This window comes from Juglans regia, chromosome 13 (assembly GCF_001411555.2).
Source record: "Juglans regia cultivar Chandler chromosome 13, Walnut 2.0, whole genome shotgun sequence".
Lineage (NCBI taxonomy): Eukaryota > Viridiplantae > Streptophyta > Magnoliopsida > Fagales > Juglandaceae > Juglans > Juglans regia.
The window spans coordinates 39422850-39444710 of NC_049913.1; the positions used below are offsets into that span (position 1 = coordinate 39422850).

The 21861-nt window shown below is 36.9% G+C and overlaps 1 protein-coding gene and 2 pseudogenes across 1 annotated transcript; 2 read left to right on the forward strand and 1 right to left on the reverse strand.

Annotated features, from left to right (window-relative positions):
- Positions 1 to 3048: 3048 nt before the first annotated feature.
- On the reverse strand, positions 3049 to 5735 carry LOC108982668 (annotated as a pseudogene).
- Positions 5736 to 9526: 3791 nt separating this feature from the next.
- LOC108982686 (beta-carotene hydroxylase 2, chloroplastic-like) lies at positions 9527 to 11630 on the forward strand. The gene is made up of 7 exons (XM_018954124.2): positions 9527 to 10086; positions 10189 to 10248; positions 10372 to 10443; positions 10526 to 10660; positions 10861 to 10986; positions 11130 to 11186; positions 11288 to 11630. Exons 1-7 carry the CDS (start codon positions 9703 to 9705, stop codon positions 11363 to 11365), a joined length of 912 nt encoding a protein of 303 aa, XP_018809669.1. The 5' UTR covers positions 9527 to 9702; the 3' UTR covers positions 11366 to 11630.
- Positions 11631 to 17352: 5722 nt separating this feature from the next.
- Positions 17353 to 21590, forward strand: LOC108982670 (annotated as a pseudogene).
- The last annotated feature ends 271 nt before the right edge of the window (positions 21591 to 21861 follow it).

A 21861-nucleotide genomic window follows, 5' to 3' on the forward strand; every position in this document is an offset into this window, starting at 1 on the left:
TACATAATCAATAACTATATCTAACATTACTCTTATACTATAATGTGACATCATGATGGGCATTATTAATTGTTTCTGAGCAATTATTAATTAAGGATAGTTGTGTAGGTGTTTATATGAAATCAAATGCATGCATGGGCTCACTTAATTTATAGACACGGATATATTCCTTAATTATTAATTATGAGGAAATATATTTACAATCGTAAATTGTATAATCATTGTGTAATTTTTTTTAAAAAAATGAATAAAATATGAGATCCATATAAAAAAAAAAAAAAATTTATTAATGAACCTCACTCTTTTTCAAAATGATTACGGGTGTTAACGTACTTCACGGTTATATATAAAATTACTCGTAATATTATTGTAAGTTCAATCTTGCTAGGTACAACCGCCCATGCAAAACCATGATACGTCAACATCATGTGGCTTGTCGTCCTATGGATCAAAAGTAATCTTGAGTTTCGGTGTTCCATGTTTTTGGAAGTCCATCATCGTCCTAACTATTTGGCCCTCTCCCTCTCCCTCTCCATTTTATTTTCTTCTCCCTCTTCCTCTCCATATCATATCCTAAATCCATCCCTCTCCATCTCCATATCACATGCTTTTCTACTTTTCGGTGTCTTTAGAATAGCTTTTGAACTTAATTTTCTCTATTTTTGACGTTGGCATTAACTTTGCTTTCAATATAAATTTGGGTAAATAATCGTTCTCATGCTAAATAAAATATGCTTGGAATTAAGAGGTTTTTATTTTTTATTTATTTTATTACTAATCTGGGCATCTAGGTATTGTTGTGATGGGGTCAGATTAGTCCATAACATTTCAAACAGATTTTGACTTTGTAGAACTTCTTTAGTTGGATATTCTTGAGGATTTTAGTGACTAGGGATTCTGGCTATTATTGGGTCTGTGCTTCTGTGAGCTCAATGCGTGCATTTGACTCCCATCTACTTCTGTAATTAAAAAAAAATAAAAAAGCATATTTTTTTGGTGAGCAGTAGAGATTTTCTGGCTTCATAGCTCTGAATCCGAGTTAGAAGAAGAATGAGAAGATGTGAAGATGAAGGACTTCGGGAGAGAGTACCGAAGGATGCTGAAGAAACAGCATAAAGAAGTTCGTTTGGGTCTGTGGGAAGAAGAAGGGAGGAAGATGACAAAAATGAAGAAGAAGAGGATGAGGAGGTGGTGAGTCTGAGGGCAGGGTGGGCTGCAAGGAGAGAAAGTTCGGTACATATGTAGGGATATAAATGACACCGTTTCTTCTATGCCACATGGGCAACATTTATCTGGCAATTTCTCTGCCGGTTGTGTTTAGCATTTTTCTTTTCTAATATTGCCGTACGTTTGATCTGCATGCCCATCCTTCAATTGCATTATCGTCACTGAAGCACACTGCACGCAGCATGCGTATCCATGCAAATTAGAACGACTACTATTTATTAGTCTGAAAATGAAGTGGATGCTTGCATCATAATTAATACGATCATAAATGAAAAATTAAATTCTATAAAAAAACAAGACAACTGTCGATCATGCATGCTCTTCACCACAATATAGATCACGAATATTTAGATTCCGTTTAAATTCAAAATTCACCTCAATTCATCTCATTTTATTATTCACAAATCATCTGAACAAATTCAAATTTAAACAGGTTGCCTTCCGTAACCCTCTTTTGCTGTGGGCTAAACCTCATGCACTTCTTATCTTGTTGGATTTAGTATTGGGTTTGGGCCGTTCGGGTTATAGCCCATATCACCCAACTTTTAGTGGAACTAGACTAAGTTGAAACTGCATGAGACTTGTTTATGGCCTGGCCCGAGAAACTCAGCCGCCGAGTAATTATTTGTTGTGGGCCTCGCTGTGGTCTCAATAATTAAAAATCTTGGTTGACAGTAGAATGAATATAATTTAAGAAAAAATGAGAACAGATAATAAAATTTTGACCATACGATAAATCTTGTTCAAGGAATCCTTACAAGAGAACAAAACATTACATTAATACCTATCGACACCAATAATTGATGCGTCAACACCTGGGTCAAACAGGTCAGCCCCTGCAATTTGCCAGGTGTCAATCCTGGACGGGAATGGACGTGACACGTGTTTACTAAGTAGGGGTAGGGCCACGCCATGGCCACGAGAATAATCGCCATCTCGGAAAAGGGTATAAATTACCAGCAAGTAAATTCGGTACAACGTGGCAGTTGAGAAGAGCGAGTAGGTGCTAAAATCCAAACAATTAAGGGAGGGAGTGAGTCTTGTTATTCTGTCAGTATTTGGCAATCTGCAATGTGATTCCCTGTCGTCTCCCTTCGTAATCCTGCGGTACAATTAAGGGGTGTATTGATTGATAAAAGTATAGGGTACAAGGAAGCTCGACATCAAGAGAGTCTAGTACAGAAGAAGCTCTCCAAGACACTGGGTCATTCATCCAAGTGCTTGTTCACACTTCTGTTATATTATCTATGCGGACATGTTAGAGATGTCGAAGTGGATATATGTGGTGGAAGTTATAGCATTGGTGAGGACAGGTTTTGCTTGTGCGTGGGAAGGATTTTGACTACAGTAGAGGAGAAGATCGTCCAGAGAGGGGTGAGGCAGTTGGACAGAGCTCTTCGGCTTTTCAAGTTTGTATGGGAAACTGTCGGGATGAAGGCAGTTTTGGAGCCGCAAGGCCATTTATGGTGTGTTGGGGCTGAGGGCAGGATGATTACGTATAGAGAAAATATGTACTTTTTACATGGGATAAATCCTTGACAACAAAAAGTTCCCAAACCAAATCGGTTGAAAATTTTTAGAACCATTTTGTGGTCGAATTATGTTTGTTTTTGTTCATTATTTAATGAAAAAACCCTCTTGTCTGCTAGTATAACATGTCAGATTGAAAATTTTAAACTTTCAATTTTTAAACTCCTCTCACAAACTAGCTTTTGCCTTTGTTACTGGTGTCCACACATTGACTTGCATGTAGAATGACTCTTGGTTTATTACATTCAAATAAATATATATGTGAGGATCTTGCATGTTTTTTTGTTTTAGAAAACACGATTTATACACGCAAGTCTTTAGTAATCTAGAAACTGAAAATAGATAACAAAAGGTTACAGTTTGATCTCTCACACCTAGGCAGTTTCGGTAGTTGAACAAGTCTTCAAATGTACATCCTCAATGGGAAGCCTATCCTCAGGAAAGGCACAATCAACTTTTTCCTTTTCGGGCAACAAATTGCAGGATTTAGGAGTCACATTGCTCGTCACTCCAGCAATATTACTGCAATTCCACTGCAATTCCTTTGGCATCTCACTCAATGAGATAGTCGCATTAGAAATGCATATTCCTGTAAAATGATCGTTAGGAATCCCCTCAAGTCTTGCTGTATATGTAACATTCGTCGCCACCACATCTTTGTAATTGATTCTTTAACCTCCGGAAGAGCTTTTGGGTCAAAACCAGTGTCAGGGTGTTTATTATAAGCGCCTGATATATAGAAAACGTACTTCATTGTCGCGAAGGTCAATCTTCTTGCATAGATATCCTTCACGTAAGCTCCTCTACCGATAGCAGTCTTGATTCTAATACCCGATTGAGTGTTAATCGCTGTGATGTCTTCAACCCTAACATCTTGAATTCCACCAGACATTTCACTGCCTAGAGCAATGGTGGCACTGTCGGGGGATATGCAGGTAAACCTTCTGATGATTAGGTGCTTTGTGGGCATTCCAAATTTAATGCCATATTGATCCCAACCACTTTTCACGACAATGCAGTCATCCCCTGAGACTACGAAGCAGTCCTCAATACGAGTATTTGTGCATGAATCTGGAAAGGAAGAAACAACATCGACTCAGATTATATGGTCATCATTATTAAGTACCTATAATATAATTCTCTCTCGAGCAAAGGAATGGCAAGCAATGCAAGTGACTCGAAAGTGGCAAACAAACCTGGGTCTATCCCGTCAGTGTTAGGAGAGTCAACAGTGGCAAGGATTGTCATCCCTTGGATTAGCACATTGTTGCAATTCAGAAACAAAAGATGAAGACATGTAAGAAATGCAAAGATCATGTTTGTGCAATAAGATATATATATATATATATATATATATATGTACATATAAAGTTAAGGAGGTAGAGGATTAGGAGCATGCTGATCGTGATCAAACCTGCTATAAGTCGGATGGACAAACCATGAGGGAGAGTTGATTAGAGTAAGATTAGATATCTGGATATTGTCAGAGTACAGAATTTCAATCATGTACGGTCGGGTGAAATTCAATTGGCCCTGGTGAAATTTGTCCCACCAAATTTTACCCTGGCCATCGATCGTGCCTTTGTTACCTGATAACAATAATAATGTGTCCCTCAGACATGGTCAGGCCAAAATGATACTAATTTGACATGTAATAATCAGAATTAATGGGGGCGGTAGGGGGTGTAATTAGTCGATAATTACCGGTGATTACGACGTCGGTGAGGTTTGTTCCAAATATGAGGCTGCTGAACCGTCCATCTCCATTTCCATCCCTTCCTATCCCATAAGAAGGCAATGCAGAAACAAGTGGAAATTCTGCCTCATCCTGTCCATTTTACAATGCATATCATGCAAGGTTTTGGCAATTTATAATGAATTTAATTGCTTAATGGGTTCCAGGTGTTAGCCAAGACCGGTATAATTAATTTCATAGCGTTGTTCATCATGATGCGTGTTAAAAGTGTACCTGAGATGCAAGAATAACTGCATCCTTGTAAAGAAAGAGGGTGAAATGGTTGCTGGTGAGATTAAAGCTCCCAGTTAACCATTTTCCAGGAGGAACAATAAGCTGTGCCCCACCTTGTGATGCATACTTGCTGAGGCTATCAATTGCAGCCTTAAAAGCCTTAGTGTTCAATGTTTTTCCATCACCAACTGCTCCAAAATCCGTCAAAAGTGCGTTGTGCTTTCGACAATTTATCGCACTGTAGTGTAAGGCGTCCGGAACGCTACCTTGTTTGCACTCTACGACCCTTAAACTTACTGTTCCCAGCATAAGAACAACTAAGATTGTCTGAATAACCTGTAAACAGAAGAAGAATTAATGAAGCAAGTCAATTCTCCAGTCGACTAATTTAAATTCTTTTGTATAAGTCAATCATTGAAGTACGTAAGAGATTTTAAAAACCTATATATATATATATATATTAAATCTTACAACCAAAAACGGTTGTTTTATATGAAAATAACCGTCACGTAGGTGAGATAATGGTAGTTTAATAATCAGTACACAAAAACAGTTATCTTCTATAGAAATTATAACTTGCTGGGGGCCTGAGGTTATCATCCATTTTGAAACACTGATCTCATGACCAGAGCGAGACAATGGTGGAATATAGGCGTAATTCCTTAAATTATTTCAATAATATTCCATCTGAGCAAATGGAAAAGGAAATTAGAACAAGCTTATAAACAAAACCAAGAGAACCATATATATATATATATGTATATATATCACAGAAGCGCAAAAATAGTCTGTATGTACGTTGAGATACGAACCAAAGATCAATCTAGCCCTAAAAAAAGTTGATACTACGGATGAAGAACATATACATATATATACATACAGAGATTCACGTAATATGGCAAATAGAACAATATTTATTCCTGACAAAAAAAAGAAGGAAGAAGAAGAAGAGGTGGAGCGTGTTACATCGGATGCTCTGAATCCTATAGACCGCTCCATGTTCTGAGAAGAAAAAGTATACGTAAGACTGTTTTGCAGTGCAGGATGGGGAGGGAATTTATAATAATAGGGAGGGTGCGGGAGATCAGCAAAATTGGAAGGTTAACTGAGCTTTCTCTTCCTGTCCATGGACCTTTAACAACTTATCGCTTTAATTGCTGAATCTTTCACTAATAATCTGCCTATTCAAATGTTCTTTTTTTAGTTAACGAGTGTTTGTAGAACTGTTTTCTGCATCACTTTTAAATTATTAATCTCTTTAGTCTTTTGACTTGATACAGTATCCAACATTTAATCTTTAAATACTATTTATAGTTATAGATTTCTTAAATATCCTAGTGTACTACTTTTGAAAAGAAAATAAATGAATATAAAATTTACATAAAAAAGTAATTTTTTAATAATAAACTTAATTCTTTTCAAAAGAAATGCTCGACGTTTACATAATCAATAACTATATCTAACATTACTCTTATACTATAATGTGACATCATGATGGGCATTATTAATTGTTTCTGAGCAATTATTAATTAAGGATAGTTGTGTAGGTGTTTATATGAAATCAAATGCATGCATGGGCTCAATTAATTTATGGACACGGGTATATTCCTTAATTATTAATTATGAGGAAATATATTTACAATCGTAAATTGTATAATCGTTGTGCAATCTTTTTTAAAAAAATGAATAAAATATGAGATCCATATAAAAAATTAATTAATTTTTTTAATAATGAACCTCACTCTTTTTCAAAATGATTACGGGTGTTAACGTACTTCACGGTTATATATAAAATTACTCGTAATATTATTGTAAGTTCAATCTTGCTAGGTACAACTGCCCATGCAAAACCATGATACGTCAACATCATGTGGCTTGTCGTCCTATGGATCAAAAGTAATCTTGAGTTTCGGTGTTCCAAGTTTTTAGAAGTCCATCATCGCCCTAACTATTTGGTCGTCTCCCTCCCTCCCTCCCTCCATCTCCATCTCCATCTTCGTCCTCTCCCTTTCCCTCTCCATTTTGTTTTCTTCTCCCTCTTCCTCTCCATATCATATCCTAAATCCATCCCTCTCCATCTCCATATCACCTGCTTTTCTACTTTTCGGTGTCCTTATAAAAGCTTTTGAACTTAATTTTCTCTATTTTTGACGTTGGCATTAACTTTGTTTTCTATATAAATTTGAGTAAATAATCGTTCTCATGCTAAATAAAATATGCTTGGAATTAAGAGGTTTTTATTTTTTATTTATTTTATTACTAATCTGGGCATCTGGGTATTGTTGTGATGGGGTCAGATTATCCATGACATTTCAAACAGATTTTGACTTTGTAGAATTTCTTTAGTTGGATATTCTTGAGGATTTTAGTGACTAGGGATTCTGGCTATTATTGGGTCTGTGCTTCAGTGATCTCAATGCGTGCATTTGACTCCCATCTACTTCTGCAATTAAAAAAAAAATAAAAAAGCATATTTTTTGGGTGAGCAGTAGAGAATTTCTGGCTTCATAGCTCTGAATCCGAGTTAGAAGAAGAAGAAGGAGAAGATGCGAAGATGAAGGACTTTGGGAGAGAGTACCGAAGGATGCTGAAGAAACAACATAAAGAAGTTCGTTTGGGTCTGTGGGAAGAAGAAGGGAGGAAGATGACAAAAATGAAGAAGAAGATGATGAGGAGGTGGTGAGTCTGAGGGCAGGGTGGGCTGCAAGGAGAGAAAGTTCGGTACATATGTAGGGATATAAATGACACCGTTTCTTCTATGCCACATGGGCAACATTTATCTGGCAGTTTCTCTACTGGTTGTGTTTAGGATTTTTCTTTTCTAATATTGCCGTACGTTCGATCTGCATGCCCATCCTTCAATTGCATTATCGTCACTGAAGCACACTGCACGCAGCATGCGTATCCGTGCAAATTAGAACGACTACTATTTATTTGGCTGAAAATGAAGTGGATGCTTGCATTATAATTAATTCGATCATAAATGAAAAATTAAATTCTATCAAAAAACAACACAACTGTCGATCTGGCATGCTCTTCAGCACAATATAGATCACGAATATTTAGATTCCGTTTAAATTCAAAATTCACCTCAATTCATCTCATTTTATTATTATAATTTTTCAAAATTTTACACAAAAAATAATAAAGAATTCAATTTTTTAAAATTTTAAAATAATAGTAATATTTAAATAATATTTTATTTTACTATTTACAAATCATTTGAACAAATTCAAATCTAATCAGGTTGCCTTCCGTAACCCTCTTTTGCTGTGGGCTAAACCTCGTGCACTTCTTATCTTGTTGGATTAAGTATTGGGTTTGGGCCGTTCGGGTTATAGCCCATATCACCCAACTTTTCATGGAACTAGACTAAGTTGAAACTGCATGAGACTTGTTTATGGCCTGGCCCGAGAAACTCAGCCGCCCAGTAATTATTTGTTGTGGGCCTCGCTGTGGTCTCAATAATTAAAAATCTTGGTTGACAGTAGAATGAATATAATTTAAGAAAAAATGAGAACTATTAATAAAATTTTGACCATATGATAAATCTTGTTCAATGAATCCTTAAAAGAGAACACAACATTACATTAATACCTATCGACACTAATAATTGATGCGTTAATACCTGGGTCAAACAGGTCAGCCCCTACAATTTGCCAGGTGTCAATCCTGGACGGGAATGGACGTGACACGTGTTTACTAAGTAGGGCTAGGGCCACGCCACAGCCACGAGAATAATCACCATCTCGGAAAAGGGTATAAATTACCAGCTAGTTAACTCGGTACAATGTGGCAGTTGAGAAGAGCGAGTAAGTGCTAATATCTAAACAATTAAGGGAGGGAGTGAGTCTTGTTATTCTGTCAGTATTTGGCAATCTGCAATGTGATTCACTATCGTCTTCCTTCGTAATCCTGCGGTGGCCCATCAGCCTCATATTCTTTGGTCCTGACCTGATATGTGTTGTTGTTTCTGGTCCACACATCGACCTCCCATTTTCTCCACATTTTGCTCTTCCTTCTTTTCAAAACTAGGAAAAAAAAAGGTTTTTTAAGCCATTTCTGGTCTCCTTTCTTTAAATGTTAGGCTTAATTGCTTTGGATGTTTAAGAGGTGACATTGTTATTTTTGGAGATGAAAACATGCATCTTTGAGAAAGGGAAATGTTAGTATGTCATTTGAGTTTGTCTCCGTCATTTTGATTGTTTATATATATATATATATATATATTACTTATTAATTAGAAAAAATAATTTTTAGTATATTGATATATATTTTTTATTTTTTAGAAATATTTAAATATATTAAAAAATTTTGGAAAAATAAATTTATACTAAACAGCATGCTAAACTGTCATTAGTGAACAGTAACCTGGCACTAGTTTAAGAAATTGTTTTTACAAATGTTCTCTCTCATTCGAGTAGAAATACTCGTTGGGAATCGGATAAGAAAATATGTATCTTTTAACAAATTGTTTATAAAATCTCGGAATAAATCATTTCATAGGAAATATTCGTGACACTTCTTTTCCTTTTAAATTAGAAAATGCTTGGAGTTAGTACCATTTAAGATCTGTTTGGATATAAAAATAAGATAAAATTATTTTATCTTATCTTAATTAATAATTTTGTTATTATTTATAAATCATCTTATTTCATTAAATTTTAAAAAATATAAAAACTCTGTTAATATTTTATTATAAAAAAAAATGGCAGTAAAGCAAATGAAGACAAAGACCGTGGTATTTGTTTATCACTTACGGAGCGTTTACATGCGTGTTATATTCCAACAAGTCGTAGAAAGATGTGGTCTGTGTGCATTTAACCCTTTGCTCCTCGGTCGAGACGTTACCATTGTGACATTCTCCACGACAGTCCGAACCAGCTAACATACTCTCTCTCTCTCTCTCACTCTCTCTCTCTCGGAGCTGCTTTTGCCAAATCTGAATCCCAAGCTCGACTCTTGTGCTAGCTCCCATGGCCGCCCGACTTTTGGCCTCCTCCTCAACCCCTAAACCTGCCTTCCGTATCTACCAGTACTCCCAACTCCTCCACAAACCCACAACAGCCCTCGCTCCCTCACTCCTCCACCGCAGCACAATCATCAAAACCTCAAGAAAAACATGCTTCACTCTCTGTGTGATCATGGACGACCAAAAGCAAAGTAGCCAGTTGGGGAATCTCGTAGATGAAGGTCCCGAGGGTATGAATTATCAGATCCCATCCGAACGTGCGGCAGAGAGGTTGGCCAGGAAGAGATCGGAGAGGTTCACCTATTTAGTAGCTGCTGTTATGTCTAGCTTTGGTATTACTTCCATGGCTGTCATGGCTGTTTATTATAGATTTTCTTGGCAAATGGAGGTACTTCCTTCTGCTTCTGTCTATCTGTCTGTCTTTCTCTCTCTCTTGAAGGATAGTTTGTGTATATTTATGGCCTGTCGAGTGGATTTTGTTTTGGTATAGGGCGGCGAGGTGCCTTTGTCTGAAATGTTCGGTACATTTGCACTCTCTGTTGGGGCTGCTGTAAGTTCCTTTTTAATTATTCTTTCGTTATGGGAAATTTTGGATAATGAATTGAAATTCAAAAGTTGGGAGTTTTGGGTCCATTTCTTGCGCTGAATTGAACTGAGTAGTTCTGATGTTTAGGTGGGTATGGAATTTTGGGCAAGGTGGGCTCATAAAGCTCTCTGGCACGCTTCCTTGTGGCACATGCATGAGGTATGTTTCCCATATCTCGGTTTATTTTGCCTTTGACAAACGTCTGAAGAAGAGAATCCTAAATTTTTGCTTTTATTTGCAGTCCCACCATAGACCTAGAGAAGGACCATTTGAACTCAACGATGTTTTCGCCATAATCAACGCTGTCCCTGCTATTAGTCTCCTCTCCTATGGTTTCTTCCACAAAGGCCTTGTGCCTGGTTTGTGTTTTGGTGCTGTAAGTCTCTCTAGATACCTTTCTCTCTCATTATCTTTTTGAATCTGACTTCATTGTTCTTTATTAACGGTTTGATTATAATATTTACATACATACAACAAAAGAAATCGTAGTTAATTACTGGTGATTGCTAATGATCTCTACTTTATGTGACGAAGGACTAGGTGAATTTCTAATATTGACCTTTTGACTTAGAGCAGGGTCTTGGAATTACAGTGTTTGGCATGGCCTACATGTTTGTCCACGATGGTCTGGTCCATAAAAGATTCCCAGTGGGGCCCATTGCCAACGTCCCCTATTTTAGAAGGGTTGCTGCTGCACACCAGGTTAACATTCACCACTCAATACAAAATGATTAATTATTTTATCCTTGTGCCAAACAAGCATTTGTATCCATGTTTTTCATCTTTCTTCTGAACAGAACTTCGATAAAGATCAATACTTTGTTTGGTTTGATGTCTTTCTGCAGCTTCATCACTCAGACAAGTTCGAAGGTGTGCCATATGGTTTGTTTTTGGGACCCAAGGTTCGTAGGTTCTGTTTATTTATTTTATTCCTTTAAAAAAGGTTGTTTGTAAGTTTGTTTCAGTCTAAGGGTGACTGGAATTGTTTTGCTTTGTGGTGCAGGAACTGGAAAAAGTGGGAGGCCTGGAAGAGTTAGAGAAGGAGATAAATAGGAGAATCAAATCGTATGAGGTTTCATGAGTTATAAGTGAATGGGAACCCCTTTTGTAACACAAGGTTTGATGTAGATCATGATGCATGGTAGAGTGATCATAAATATAAATGGTTTTGAGGCCCTCATTGTTTTCATGCATGAGCAGAGAGGAATTAAGTACTCGAGGGATTCTAGTCTCTAGATGTGTGTCCCACTTCAAAGACTATATATGTATATATATGCACCCTCTTGTACGAAATCCCATGTTACAACTTGTGTGAATATATTGCTCAGAAGTGTAAAACAAGCACCTATACCAATCTTGTTTTAATTTGGAAGTGCTTTAATTTGCAAAACCCACCGTTTCTGTTTGATCTTTTAATTAACATTGCCTTAAATGAAAAGGGTTAAGGACACAAAAGGGATCAGATGAGCGATCTAAACAAAAATAAAGGCAGGCATGTATAAAAACATGGAAAACAATAATATGTTGTTGTTCTAAACTTCTAGGTATATATTCATGGACGATGCTAGGGTGATCGAGAATGGTGCCCCATATTGTATCGACAAGTGTAAATATATTTTTTTATTTTAATCATTTTTTATATATTTTTAATATTTTTTCTAACAAAAAATTAATTCACTAAAAATCATTTTTTTAATAATTAAGTAATTTTATGTTGTGTCAAGCATTGCAACCCCTAGTATGCAACGCCGCAAACGCACATTTTCACTTCTTGTAGGGTGAAGTAAAGTGTTTTACGTTTCTTTTAGAAGTCTTTGTTAATTGCTTTATTTCCTTTATTGTAAATTCGTTATTTTGGAACACGTCAGCATCTACTAGAGCAGTAGTTTTTTATTCACAGAAGGGGGGTATATGAGTGGAGTGGAGGGGAGAAAGAAAATAGGTATATGAAAAGCTTGTAAGAAAATCCTTGTACTCGGGAGGTTGGGGATTCCTCGAATAATCCTGTTATCATTTTCAGTAAGAGAAATGATACTTGCAATTGTGAGTGTGCAAGTACCGTGCAGTTGTTTTGAAAAAAAAATGAATAAATACAGGATCCACATGAAAAGAAATTAATTTTTTAATAATAAACTCCACTCTTTTTCAAAGCAATTGTACGACGCTTACGCACTCCACGACTGTAAGTAGTATTACTCTAGAACAATAGAGTAATGAACGTATGAACAATATCATTACTGTAGAGTTCATAGGTTCATTACTCTATTATTCTATTCATTCTCGGGCATTACAACCAGCCCCATAACAATTGGCATCATAGCCCAACAATCCTTTATGAAGGACGGAACAAGATTCAAGCAAGAGCAAGAGTACGAAAATTTCTTGGTGAGGAAATCTATGGAAGAAATTTTTGCAGCAATCCTACAGCTCAGGGATTTAGCCGAACGAACACATAACAATTACAAGATTTTTCGGCAACAATTAAACGAATTTTTTGAATGATTTTGCAAAATCATTCTTGCAAGGCCACGTTACTATGTAGGAGAATCAAGACAATGATTTTACGAAGGTTCCATTGAAAGAAATCCCTCTTCCCTCCCTCTTCTTAAATCTCATAATTATTAAAAATACACCATGGCCGAAAAAATAGGAGACCCAGTGATTAGGACCATTCTCGGCACCCACAGTAAGGACTGAAGTGCCCTTGATTCTGTGGACACTATAAGGAAATTTGATCTTGATAGTGACAAATTTCAATGTCTCCGCTGTTCACCCTTCTCGTTTGTCTTGAATCACCAACCCTTCTACAGTCCTCCATCATTCCCAAAAAATCCATTCTCAGAAATCGGTTTCTCCATCCATTCTCAGAAATCGTCAAATACCCATTTTTTCATTCCTCAAACTCTCTATCCTAGAAAATTAATTGACTCACGCATAGACGAAGACCACAAAAATCCATGGCCATGGCATCCTTGACTCAGTGTCTCCAGTGGGTCATCCTCTCACAATACCTCCAGACCTAGATTCCCCTCATCTCTCATGGCTCTCCGATCCTTATTGACCAGAAAAACCACCCTAGGTCGAGGCCTTCGCAGTCTTCAGATCTCTTCTCTTCCCGATCCTCCCTATGATTATGGGGCCATCAAACCAGCCATGAGCAACGAGATCTTGCAGCTCCACCATCACAAGCACTTGCAGACTTACATTACCAACTACAACAAGGCTCTCGAATAGTTCAAGGGGGCTCTAACCAAGGGTGACTCCACCTCCATAGTCAAATTGCAGAGCACTCTCAAGTTCATTGGCGGTGGCTCCACCTTTATAGTCTTGATCTATGAAGGGCATTACACTAAGGAGATGGGCTTGTTGATCACGTGCTCAATGTGGTCTTTAAGGAGACTGAGAACTGCGATTGCTTGCAAGGATTTCAAGTGTGCCATTCTTTAGGAGGTGGAACCAGGTCACGAATGGGAACTCTTCTCATTTCCAAGATTGAAATGCCATTGAGATAGAATGAAGCTCACCTTTTATGCTTTTCCATCTCCCATGGTGTCTAATACGGTTGTTGAGCCTTACAACGCAAAACTCTCCGTTCATCAACTGGGGAAAAATGAGAGCACTGTGAAACAGACAATGGTGCCTGATCTATGAAGGGCGTTACACTAAGGCAATGGGCTTGTTGATCACGTGCTCAATGTGGTCTTTAAGGAGATTGAGAATTGTGATTGCTTGCATGGATTTCAAGTATGCCACTCTTTAGGAGGTGGAACCAGGTCATGAATGGGAACTCTTCTCATTTCCAAGATCGAAAAATGCCATCGAGATAGAATGAAGCTCACCTTCCTATGCTTTTCCATCTCCCATAGTGTCTGATATGGTTGTTGAGCCTTACAACGCAAAACTCTCTATTCATCAGCTTGGGGAAAATGAGATGACAGTGGAACGGACATGCTTGGTTGCACTTCAAAGGGTGGCGTTGTGATATTGAGGTGTGGCAATCAGGAAAAGCTAGAGGAAATGCTGGCAACGTCTATCATGGCAAAGAAATTAGCTAGGGGAAATGTTGCCTGAGAATTGTTTGATGAAATGCTTGAAGAGACCCTATGTAACTCCCCAATAGAAGGCCCAAACCACATGACTTATACTCCAAAAGGACTAGTCAATGATACAATTGGAGCCTCATTGAAACCTTATAAAGAGCAAGAACTTCTTCTTCCCAAGCAATGTAGGATCCCATACACCACTACTTTTATCCATATCATATGGAGTATCACACCCTAGTTGATTGAGACTCAATATTTTCTAGGCACTGGGAAGAGGTGGTGGGAGTAAAGGACTTTTTTAGGACTAGAGAACGATGTGCCGGTCGTTATGTTTCTCTAATAAGCCAATCTGTTTCAATTATACACACTTCAGCTTCTTGTGATAAGGTTTTGAATGCTTCTAATGAAGAACTTGGAGGCATTGAATCGGAGAATAGCTTCACACTCACCTGCCCTACTAATGTGAACGAGTTGAATCGTTTGCAAAAAAGAAGGAATAGAAGTGGTATCAAAGGTTAGCGAACTCTCCAATCTCTTATTTATGCACAGTTTGATGGTGCCTCTACTAAGAGAGTAGCAAGCCAAAAATTAGCGACTCTCAAATCTGGGGTTATTAGTTTGAAAATGGAATTTAATAAAAAAGACCATTCCCTTGCTTGTTATGTGGTGTTGGATATGAATCTCAATAGAGCAATTATTTGCAGAAGGCAAGCTATCCCTGCATTGCCACTAAGGGGTGATTTTGGGTGGTATGGGAAAACTCTACTAAAACTTGGGGGAAATCTTTTGATAGAAGAACAAATCTTGTGGCTCTTTGATAGAGGTAAGGGAAAAGAATTGGTGGGAAATCAATGGATAGAGAAACAATGCTTGTGGCCCTTTGATAGAAGAAGAGAAAGAAACCCTGAGGGAAATCATTTGGGGAATAGAACTCAACCTTGAGAAGTGTGGAGTGAAGATGCGTTAGAGTCTATAGCTTCAAGGAAAGTTCTAAGCATCCTATTGTAAGCTATATTTCAAAATATTGGCTCGGAAATGGATGACCAACGATTACTCTGGTGGCCCATAATTTTTATTTTACATTGTTTTGAGGTTCTTGACACAAACACAAATAGCATGGATCTGGAAATTGACTTGTGTAATCTAGGTACTATCGATACAATGTTTGCTGCCTTATTTAGCCAGCTGGGTGTCCGTAATACAACTTATATAAATGTTCTTGAAGAAACCCTAAATGGCATTGTTACAGTCAGACCCTCCCGATTGGAACAACAGTTAGTGGAAAGATAGACAAGGAATGCACCCACTTCTTTGGTATGACAATCAAAGAGGAACAAGTTGGAACTATTTTTAAGAGAATTCCTCTTCACAAACATAATGCAGACCTTGCTGGCAACAAGGAGTTGGTATTGTCGAAAGCTTGTAGGAGAAATCATTGTAATGATCAAGAGGTTGGGGATTCCTCAAATAACCTTTGTTATCATTTTCAGTAATTAAATGAGACCATTAATTAAATTAAACATTTGATAAAGTCCATTTGATAAGGAGGTAACTAATTATAAATGATTGTTTTGGAGATATATAGTATTTTTGAATGAGAGAAAAATGTGTATAACTTATGCCAAAGTTTACTGCAACTTTGCCAAACTAATTTTTTTAGTGGTAGGTAGGGTTTGGCAAGTGAGTTTCAACACGTAACTACGTACTATTAAAGTATGGAAATAAAAACAAAAAAAACTTAGCCAGCACCGGACATATGTCACCGCCCAAACACGTAGGTATTGGTTACGTGGGAAGTATTGTAGATATAAATAGGAATATTCCCATTGGGTGCCGTGGGGGTCCTCCAACATTCTCCTCTGACCACCAAATAGAGCAACCTCAGTGGCTCTTGCACTCATCCCACTTGATTTTATAGACCTCCACTTTAATTTCATCTTCTATTCTACTTTTGTTTATCTATTCAATTCAAATACCTGTCAAAACTTTGAGAAGACACGCCACGTACTACCCTTCCCTCATTTATTTTTAAATGAGATGGGATAAAATAAAATGTGTTGAGATTAAAATTAAAAATTAAATAAAATATTATTAAAATATATTTTTTAATATTATTTTTATTTTAAAATTTAAAAAAATTGAATTATTTATTTTATTTTATATAAAAATTTAAAAAATTTATAATGAATAGATGAAATAAATTCTAAAAACAAGCGATAACTTTATAATGTGCTGACTGATAAAGAAGCAATATTCATGTGGGTCTGTCTATTGACTCATCCAAATACTTGATTAAATATTAAATAGATTTTCATTGTATTGTAATGCTGCCGACATCAAAATGCACTTTTTATAGTAAACTTATCTTCCTTTCTATTTGATGTTGACCTCAACCGAAAGTTTTGCACCCGATTGCCACCATCTTCCTTCAAACGCACACTCACTACTCAGCAATCAATTATATGCAAAAGATTTTGTTTTATAGATTTTTTTTTTTTTTTTTCCTTTCTTTTCTCTCGAGCTTACTCATAATATATTCAGAGCAACTGGGGGTTTCAATCTTACAATTTACGTGTCTTTATGATATTGGCCCTTCTCTCTAATAATTGTTTAGACTGCTCAACAGGGACCCACTCAAGTGGAGTTTGGGCCTATGTATTTCTTGTTGGTCTCCCACTTTATGCTTTACAGATGAAAATTTCAATTTGGAATGTGTATTTATATATATATTTATAACTGATTTAGTCCCTTAATAAATTATATAATTTTATATTTATTTTGTTCCATTAATCAGTAGTTACTCACATACAGACATGGGTTTGGTTGACGGGGAAAAGGCCGATCTTCTATTAATTAATTTGTGTATTTGTATTTGCCTCTCAAGATTAGGCTGAGACTAGGCCCAGTTCTCATTCACCTATCCCAAGTCTTCTTCCATGATTGGGCCCTATCAAACTTCTTCAGGCCCAGTACATATTCTCTCTCTCCCGTTCTTGACAACCTTTCATTCCCGTCACTTCCCGGGAAAATCCCTCTCCATGATTTTCCGTACAAGTCCCTTCTTTTTCTCCAGAAACTGAAGCCCCCTTATCAGATAAGTCGTGACAGCACTCTTCTCTGTCCCCAAACCAATCGCATTCAGCTATCTGTCCTGGCCTCCAGTGAAACCAGTGGCATATCATTCTCAAAGACAATGTACGGTCGAAAGGGTTGTATTCACTTCGTGGGTATTGGAGGTTGTGAGTTGTCTGTGTTAGTAGCCATGCTTACACTCAAACAAGTAAGTTTTTTTCTAAACACTAATGTTATGGTTGCTGAGAATGTAGATAATAGAGCAGGAAAAAAAAAAAAAAAAACAGAAAGGAAAACGAAAACGAAAGATCGAGAATTTCGTTTCCCATCATCATATAGCGGGAGGAAAAAACGAACCTCTGTTCTCATATCCTAAGAAACAAAATTTGTCATTACATTTTAATGAAGCTTGAATTTGGTAGACCCATGTTGGTTGGGTCTACTTGTGATGCTGGTTATGAATGTCATTATTACAAATTATAGATGTTATGGTGCGAATTGGTTATAGGGTTTCAAGGCTGGTGGCTCAAATATCTTATGGAGCAGTTACATGGATGCCCTACACCTTGGTGCTCGTTTGCGAATCAGTCATTCAGTGTCGAATTTGGAAGGGAATAGGGGATCAAGATCACCCATTGCGTTAGTTGTTTCAAGTGCTATTCCTCCAGACAATGTGGAGATTTGCACGCAAACCCTGCTACAGTACCCGTGTAAGTAAAATGAACGTGCGTCAACTTTGGCACCTTTTGGCTACAATTCAAGAAGTACTTTGCCATTTTGTCAATATATGAATGGAGATACCTTTGCTCTGTTTTTGAAAGGAAATTATCCTTTGAATCAACTAGGTCCAACTGTCTGCTTCACTAGGCAGTTGAAGGTCTTTGATAACTATAAGTATATAGGCAGTTGATGGTGTAATGTTTGATTTACGAGATATAATTTTGTGAGTTACTCTACTACTTGATTCCTTTTGACTCCTTGGCACTACAGATACAAGTGTGATTATTGGCTGTCAAGGCCAACAGAGTGCTATAATCTTATTGCTGTAAGTGGCAGTCTTGGTAAGTGTAGATACTAACTGCGATTCATACAGATCGACTAGTCTAAAATTGTGATATCAATACATGATTTGCTAGGGAATTAATATCGGCTATCAAAATAATAAATGGTAGGGTTTGAGTTATTAATAGAATAAAATTCAAATAATTTCCATGTTTAGCATTTGGGTTATCTATATAAGAAGCCCTATGCCTTCAATGTGATCACGACGGAATTCTCATCTAATATTTCATCTTGTATGAAATTGGAGGACCGGCTCCCTCGAAGTAACCACCATTTTCCTTATTGTTACTATAGTCAAATATAGGTCCGAAACCACAAGGTCCCATACCACATTGATGTTCTGGCTCTGGTTTTAGGTATCAGCCACGGCTTTGAATAGAATAGTTTTCATTTGATCTATCTACAGTATAATAGATGAAGCATTGCTTGGTTGGTTATTTGTGGATCTAGAACCATAGATCACTTTTATTACTGAATTGACAAAGGTATAAAGATTAGGTACTAATATTCTAATTGGAGATCAGCATTGCGATTATGAAAACTTTGGGAGTGTTATTATGGGTTTACACGTATCTTTTTTTTTTTTTATAGTTTTTTTCGGTAATTTTAGTCGTGCACCACTAGAATTTTGAAGGTTAAAGTTGAACCAATTGAGTTCTTCAGATTGAAACTTTCCTGACTCAATTGAGTGCTAGTTGTAGCTTGCTTGTGTTTACAACTCTATTTTTTCATGTTGCAAATAAGTTGGGGCGGTGCAACTTGCATATTTCTTTTGCTTCATGAGACTACTTCCGATAGTGAAATCTCTTTTGCAGTAAATTAAGCCAGCATGTTTTGTTTTCTATCCTATGTAGTAAGCAACCATTGCCTTATTTAGAAAAGATAAATGATAGTTGCAGTCATGAGTGTGCAAGCGCTATGTAATCACTTTGAAAAAAGTGAATAAATACGAAATTCACGTGAAAAAAATTAATTTTTTAATAATAGACTCTATTCTTTTTCAAAATGACTGCATGATACTTGCACACTTTACGATTATATATATCATTACTCGAAAAACAATGGATGACGATCTTACAACTGTAGTAGGAGCGGAGCGCACGTGCCACAGGTATCCTGTACTTTGAGCAGCCACGCAGAAATGTTGAGTTTTATAAATGCAGGACCTTGTCTTTTTAGTCGTTTGCTCATAGTAATTCCCCTAATGATTTCACCGCTTCACCGAACCCTACAACATTTGCGCCTGGGTCCATTACTCAGTTGGCTCCTTTTATGTAGTTAATACATCTCTCTTGAATTCAGCAAACGCAAAAAAAAAAAAAAAAAAAAACATTTCTCTTGAAATCGATGGATGTTGGAAACAATTGAAGTTATCCTTTTCTAGTTTTCAGAAGGAAATATTATCTCAGGTAGTGCGTCGATGCATAAGCTTTTCCCGTATGGAACTTATGTTGTGAGACTGTTTATTCATCTGCTAACTATAGACTGATTGAATCTTTACTCTCAAAATTAGGAGGCAGTTAAGTTAAATCTACTTTCACTAATTAAGGTGGGGTGGGTAGACATCTCATAATATCTGGGGACAGGTATCCATCACCCACTTATATCTATGCCACTTACTCTCACTATTTATTGAATCACCCTCGTTAAGGCGGAAGAACTACCATTTACAGTCAAACAAATAAGCAATGAATTATCTACGTAAATAAGGAAGTCCCCAACTATCAGTGCGCAAAAGTCCACGAAGCCTCCCGGGTCCAATTTCTGTTCCAGTAAACGCCATAATATTACTTTTAGCTCCCTCCTTCTACATGATTATTCTTGTGTTGTATGTAATGGGGCTTGCACAGGGGGTGTAAGGAAAACCAAGAGTTGCTCATCTTTTTCTAATTTTGAGAGCGAAAGCAAGCATCAAATCAAGATAGTTCCTTGTCTATATAATTTACTTCGCTTAGCATGTGTTTCACTCATCATACAAGACACCTATTCAAATTCCCTATGGATTAACCATTCAATCACTGAAGCAGCATACCATGTGTTTCACTCATCATATAAGATACCTATTCAAGTTCCTTTTGGATCTAACTATTTCTGAGTTCAAAGTGCCCATCCCTTTGGTCTAAATGACAAGAAAACATTTGGTGAATGGGGCTCCACTCATGCAAATTTTCCGTATTTATTTAGATTCAGAAATACAAATCCCTTTTCCAATTGAACTGCTTAGCCTTACTTACTCTGTTGAAGATGGCTGAAAAAGTTATCAAAGAAGAGGACAAAGAGACAAATCTTAACCGACAAACAAAGCTAGAACCAATGCAAATTCATGGTAGCTGATGTTTTGACAAATAACAAAACCACATAGATGCATAGATCTGAACTTCAGCTGTAGCTACGAGTCATAAGACACTGAACGGTAACAGAAGTTTGCATTTCACAAAAAATTTATGTACATAAAATAAACAAGGAATAAATTTGGTGGCATGTCTTTTATATAAGAGATTGAGCACGCTAAAGTCAAGCAAAGAAAATTTTACAACGAATACTGATAGTCACTTCACAAAAATCTAATGCATTCGATGTACGTTCTTCAAATGGAGGGTATTGGTCTCTGGTTGTGATATCACCGTTTTTCAAAGATTGGGGCATTGTCGCCCGCAATGCATTGACTCCCCTTGCAATTTTAACCTATTTGGGACATGGACTAGAAACTCAAATTTTACACCTCAGTGACATTGGAAAGGTAGCCTCTCACACGTTTCCTCATATTCACATGCTGCAAGAGCCTGCAACACCCTCGCTGTTTAAGTTCCTGAACCTTGTTCATAGGAAGTTCTTGGACACTACAGTCCAGGTGCACGTTCTTTGCTAAATCATAGAATACAAGCAACTGCATTAGACTATTCCTTTGGTGTGATGTCGGCTCCAAATCTGGAGCTATGTGATAATCATTACAGGATAACAACTTACGGGATTTCGAATCTAAATGATTGGCATGCATCGTCAATTCATTCCAACTTTCATGGTGACTACACAGGTTTTAATTTTAATTGTAATTCTCTGGTTGCCTATGCCGTGGAGCCAACCAATTTATACAAAGTGAAAGTACACATGTATTGTAATTGTATTTAGCCTTTGGAAATGAATATCCAATGTTTTGACACAAAGTTTGGCATGTAATTTAACACTCGATTATTAACCCACGTCAACAGAGTTATATAATTGATGTATCCGTTATTTCATAATAATTTATTAATCCGTCAGAAACTTATGAAATCCAAGTTTCAAATTATCAAATAACAAATATGGAATCAAAGGATACACCATACGGTTACAATTGATGGATTTCCACAAACTATTCATAACTCAGTTGATTACAATACAGCTATAGGGTTCGAACCTC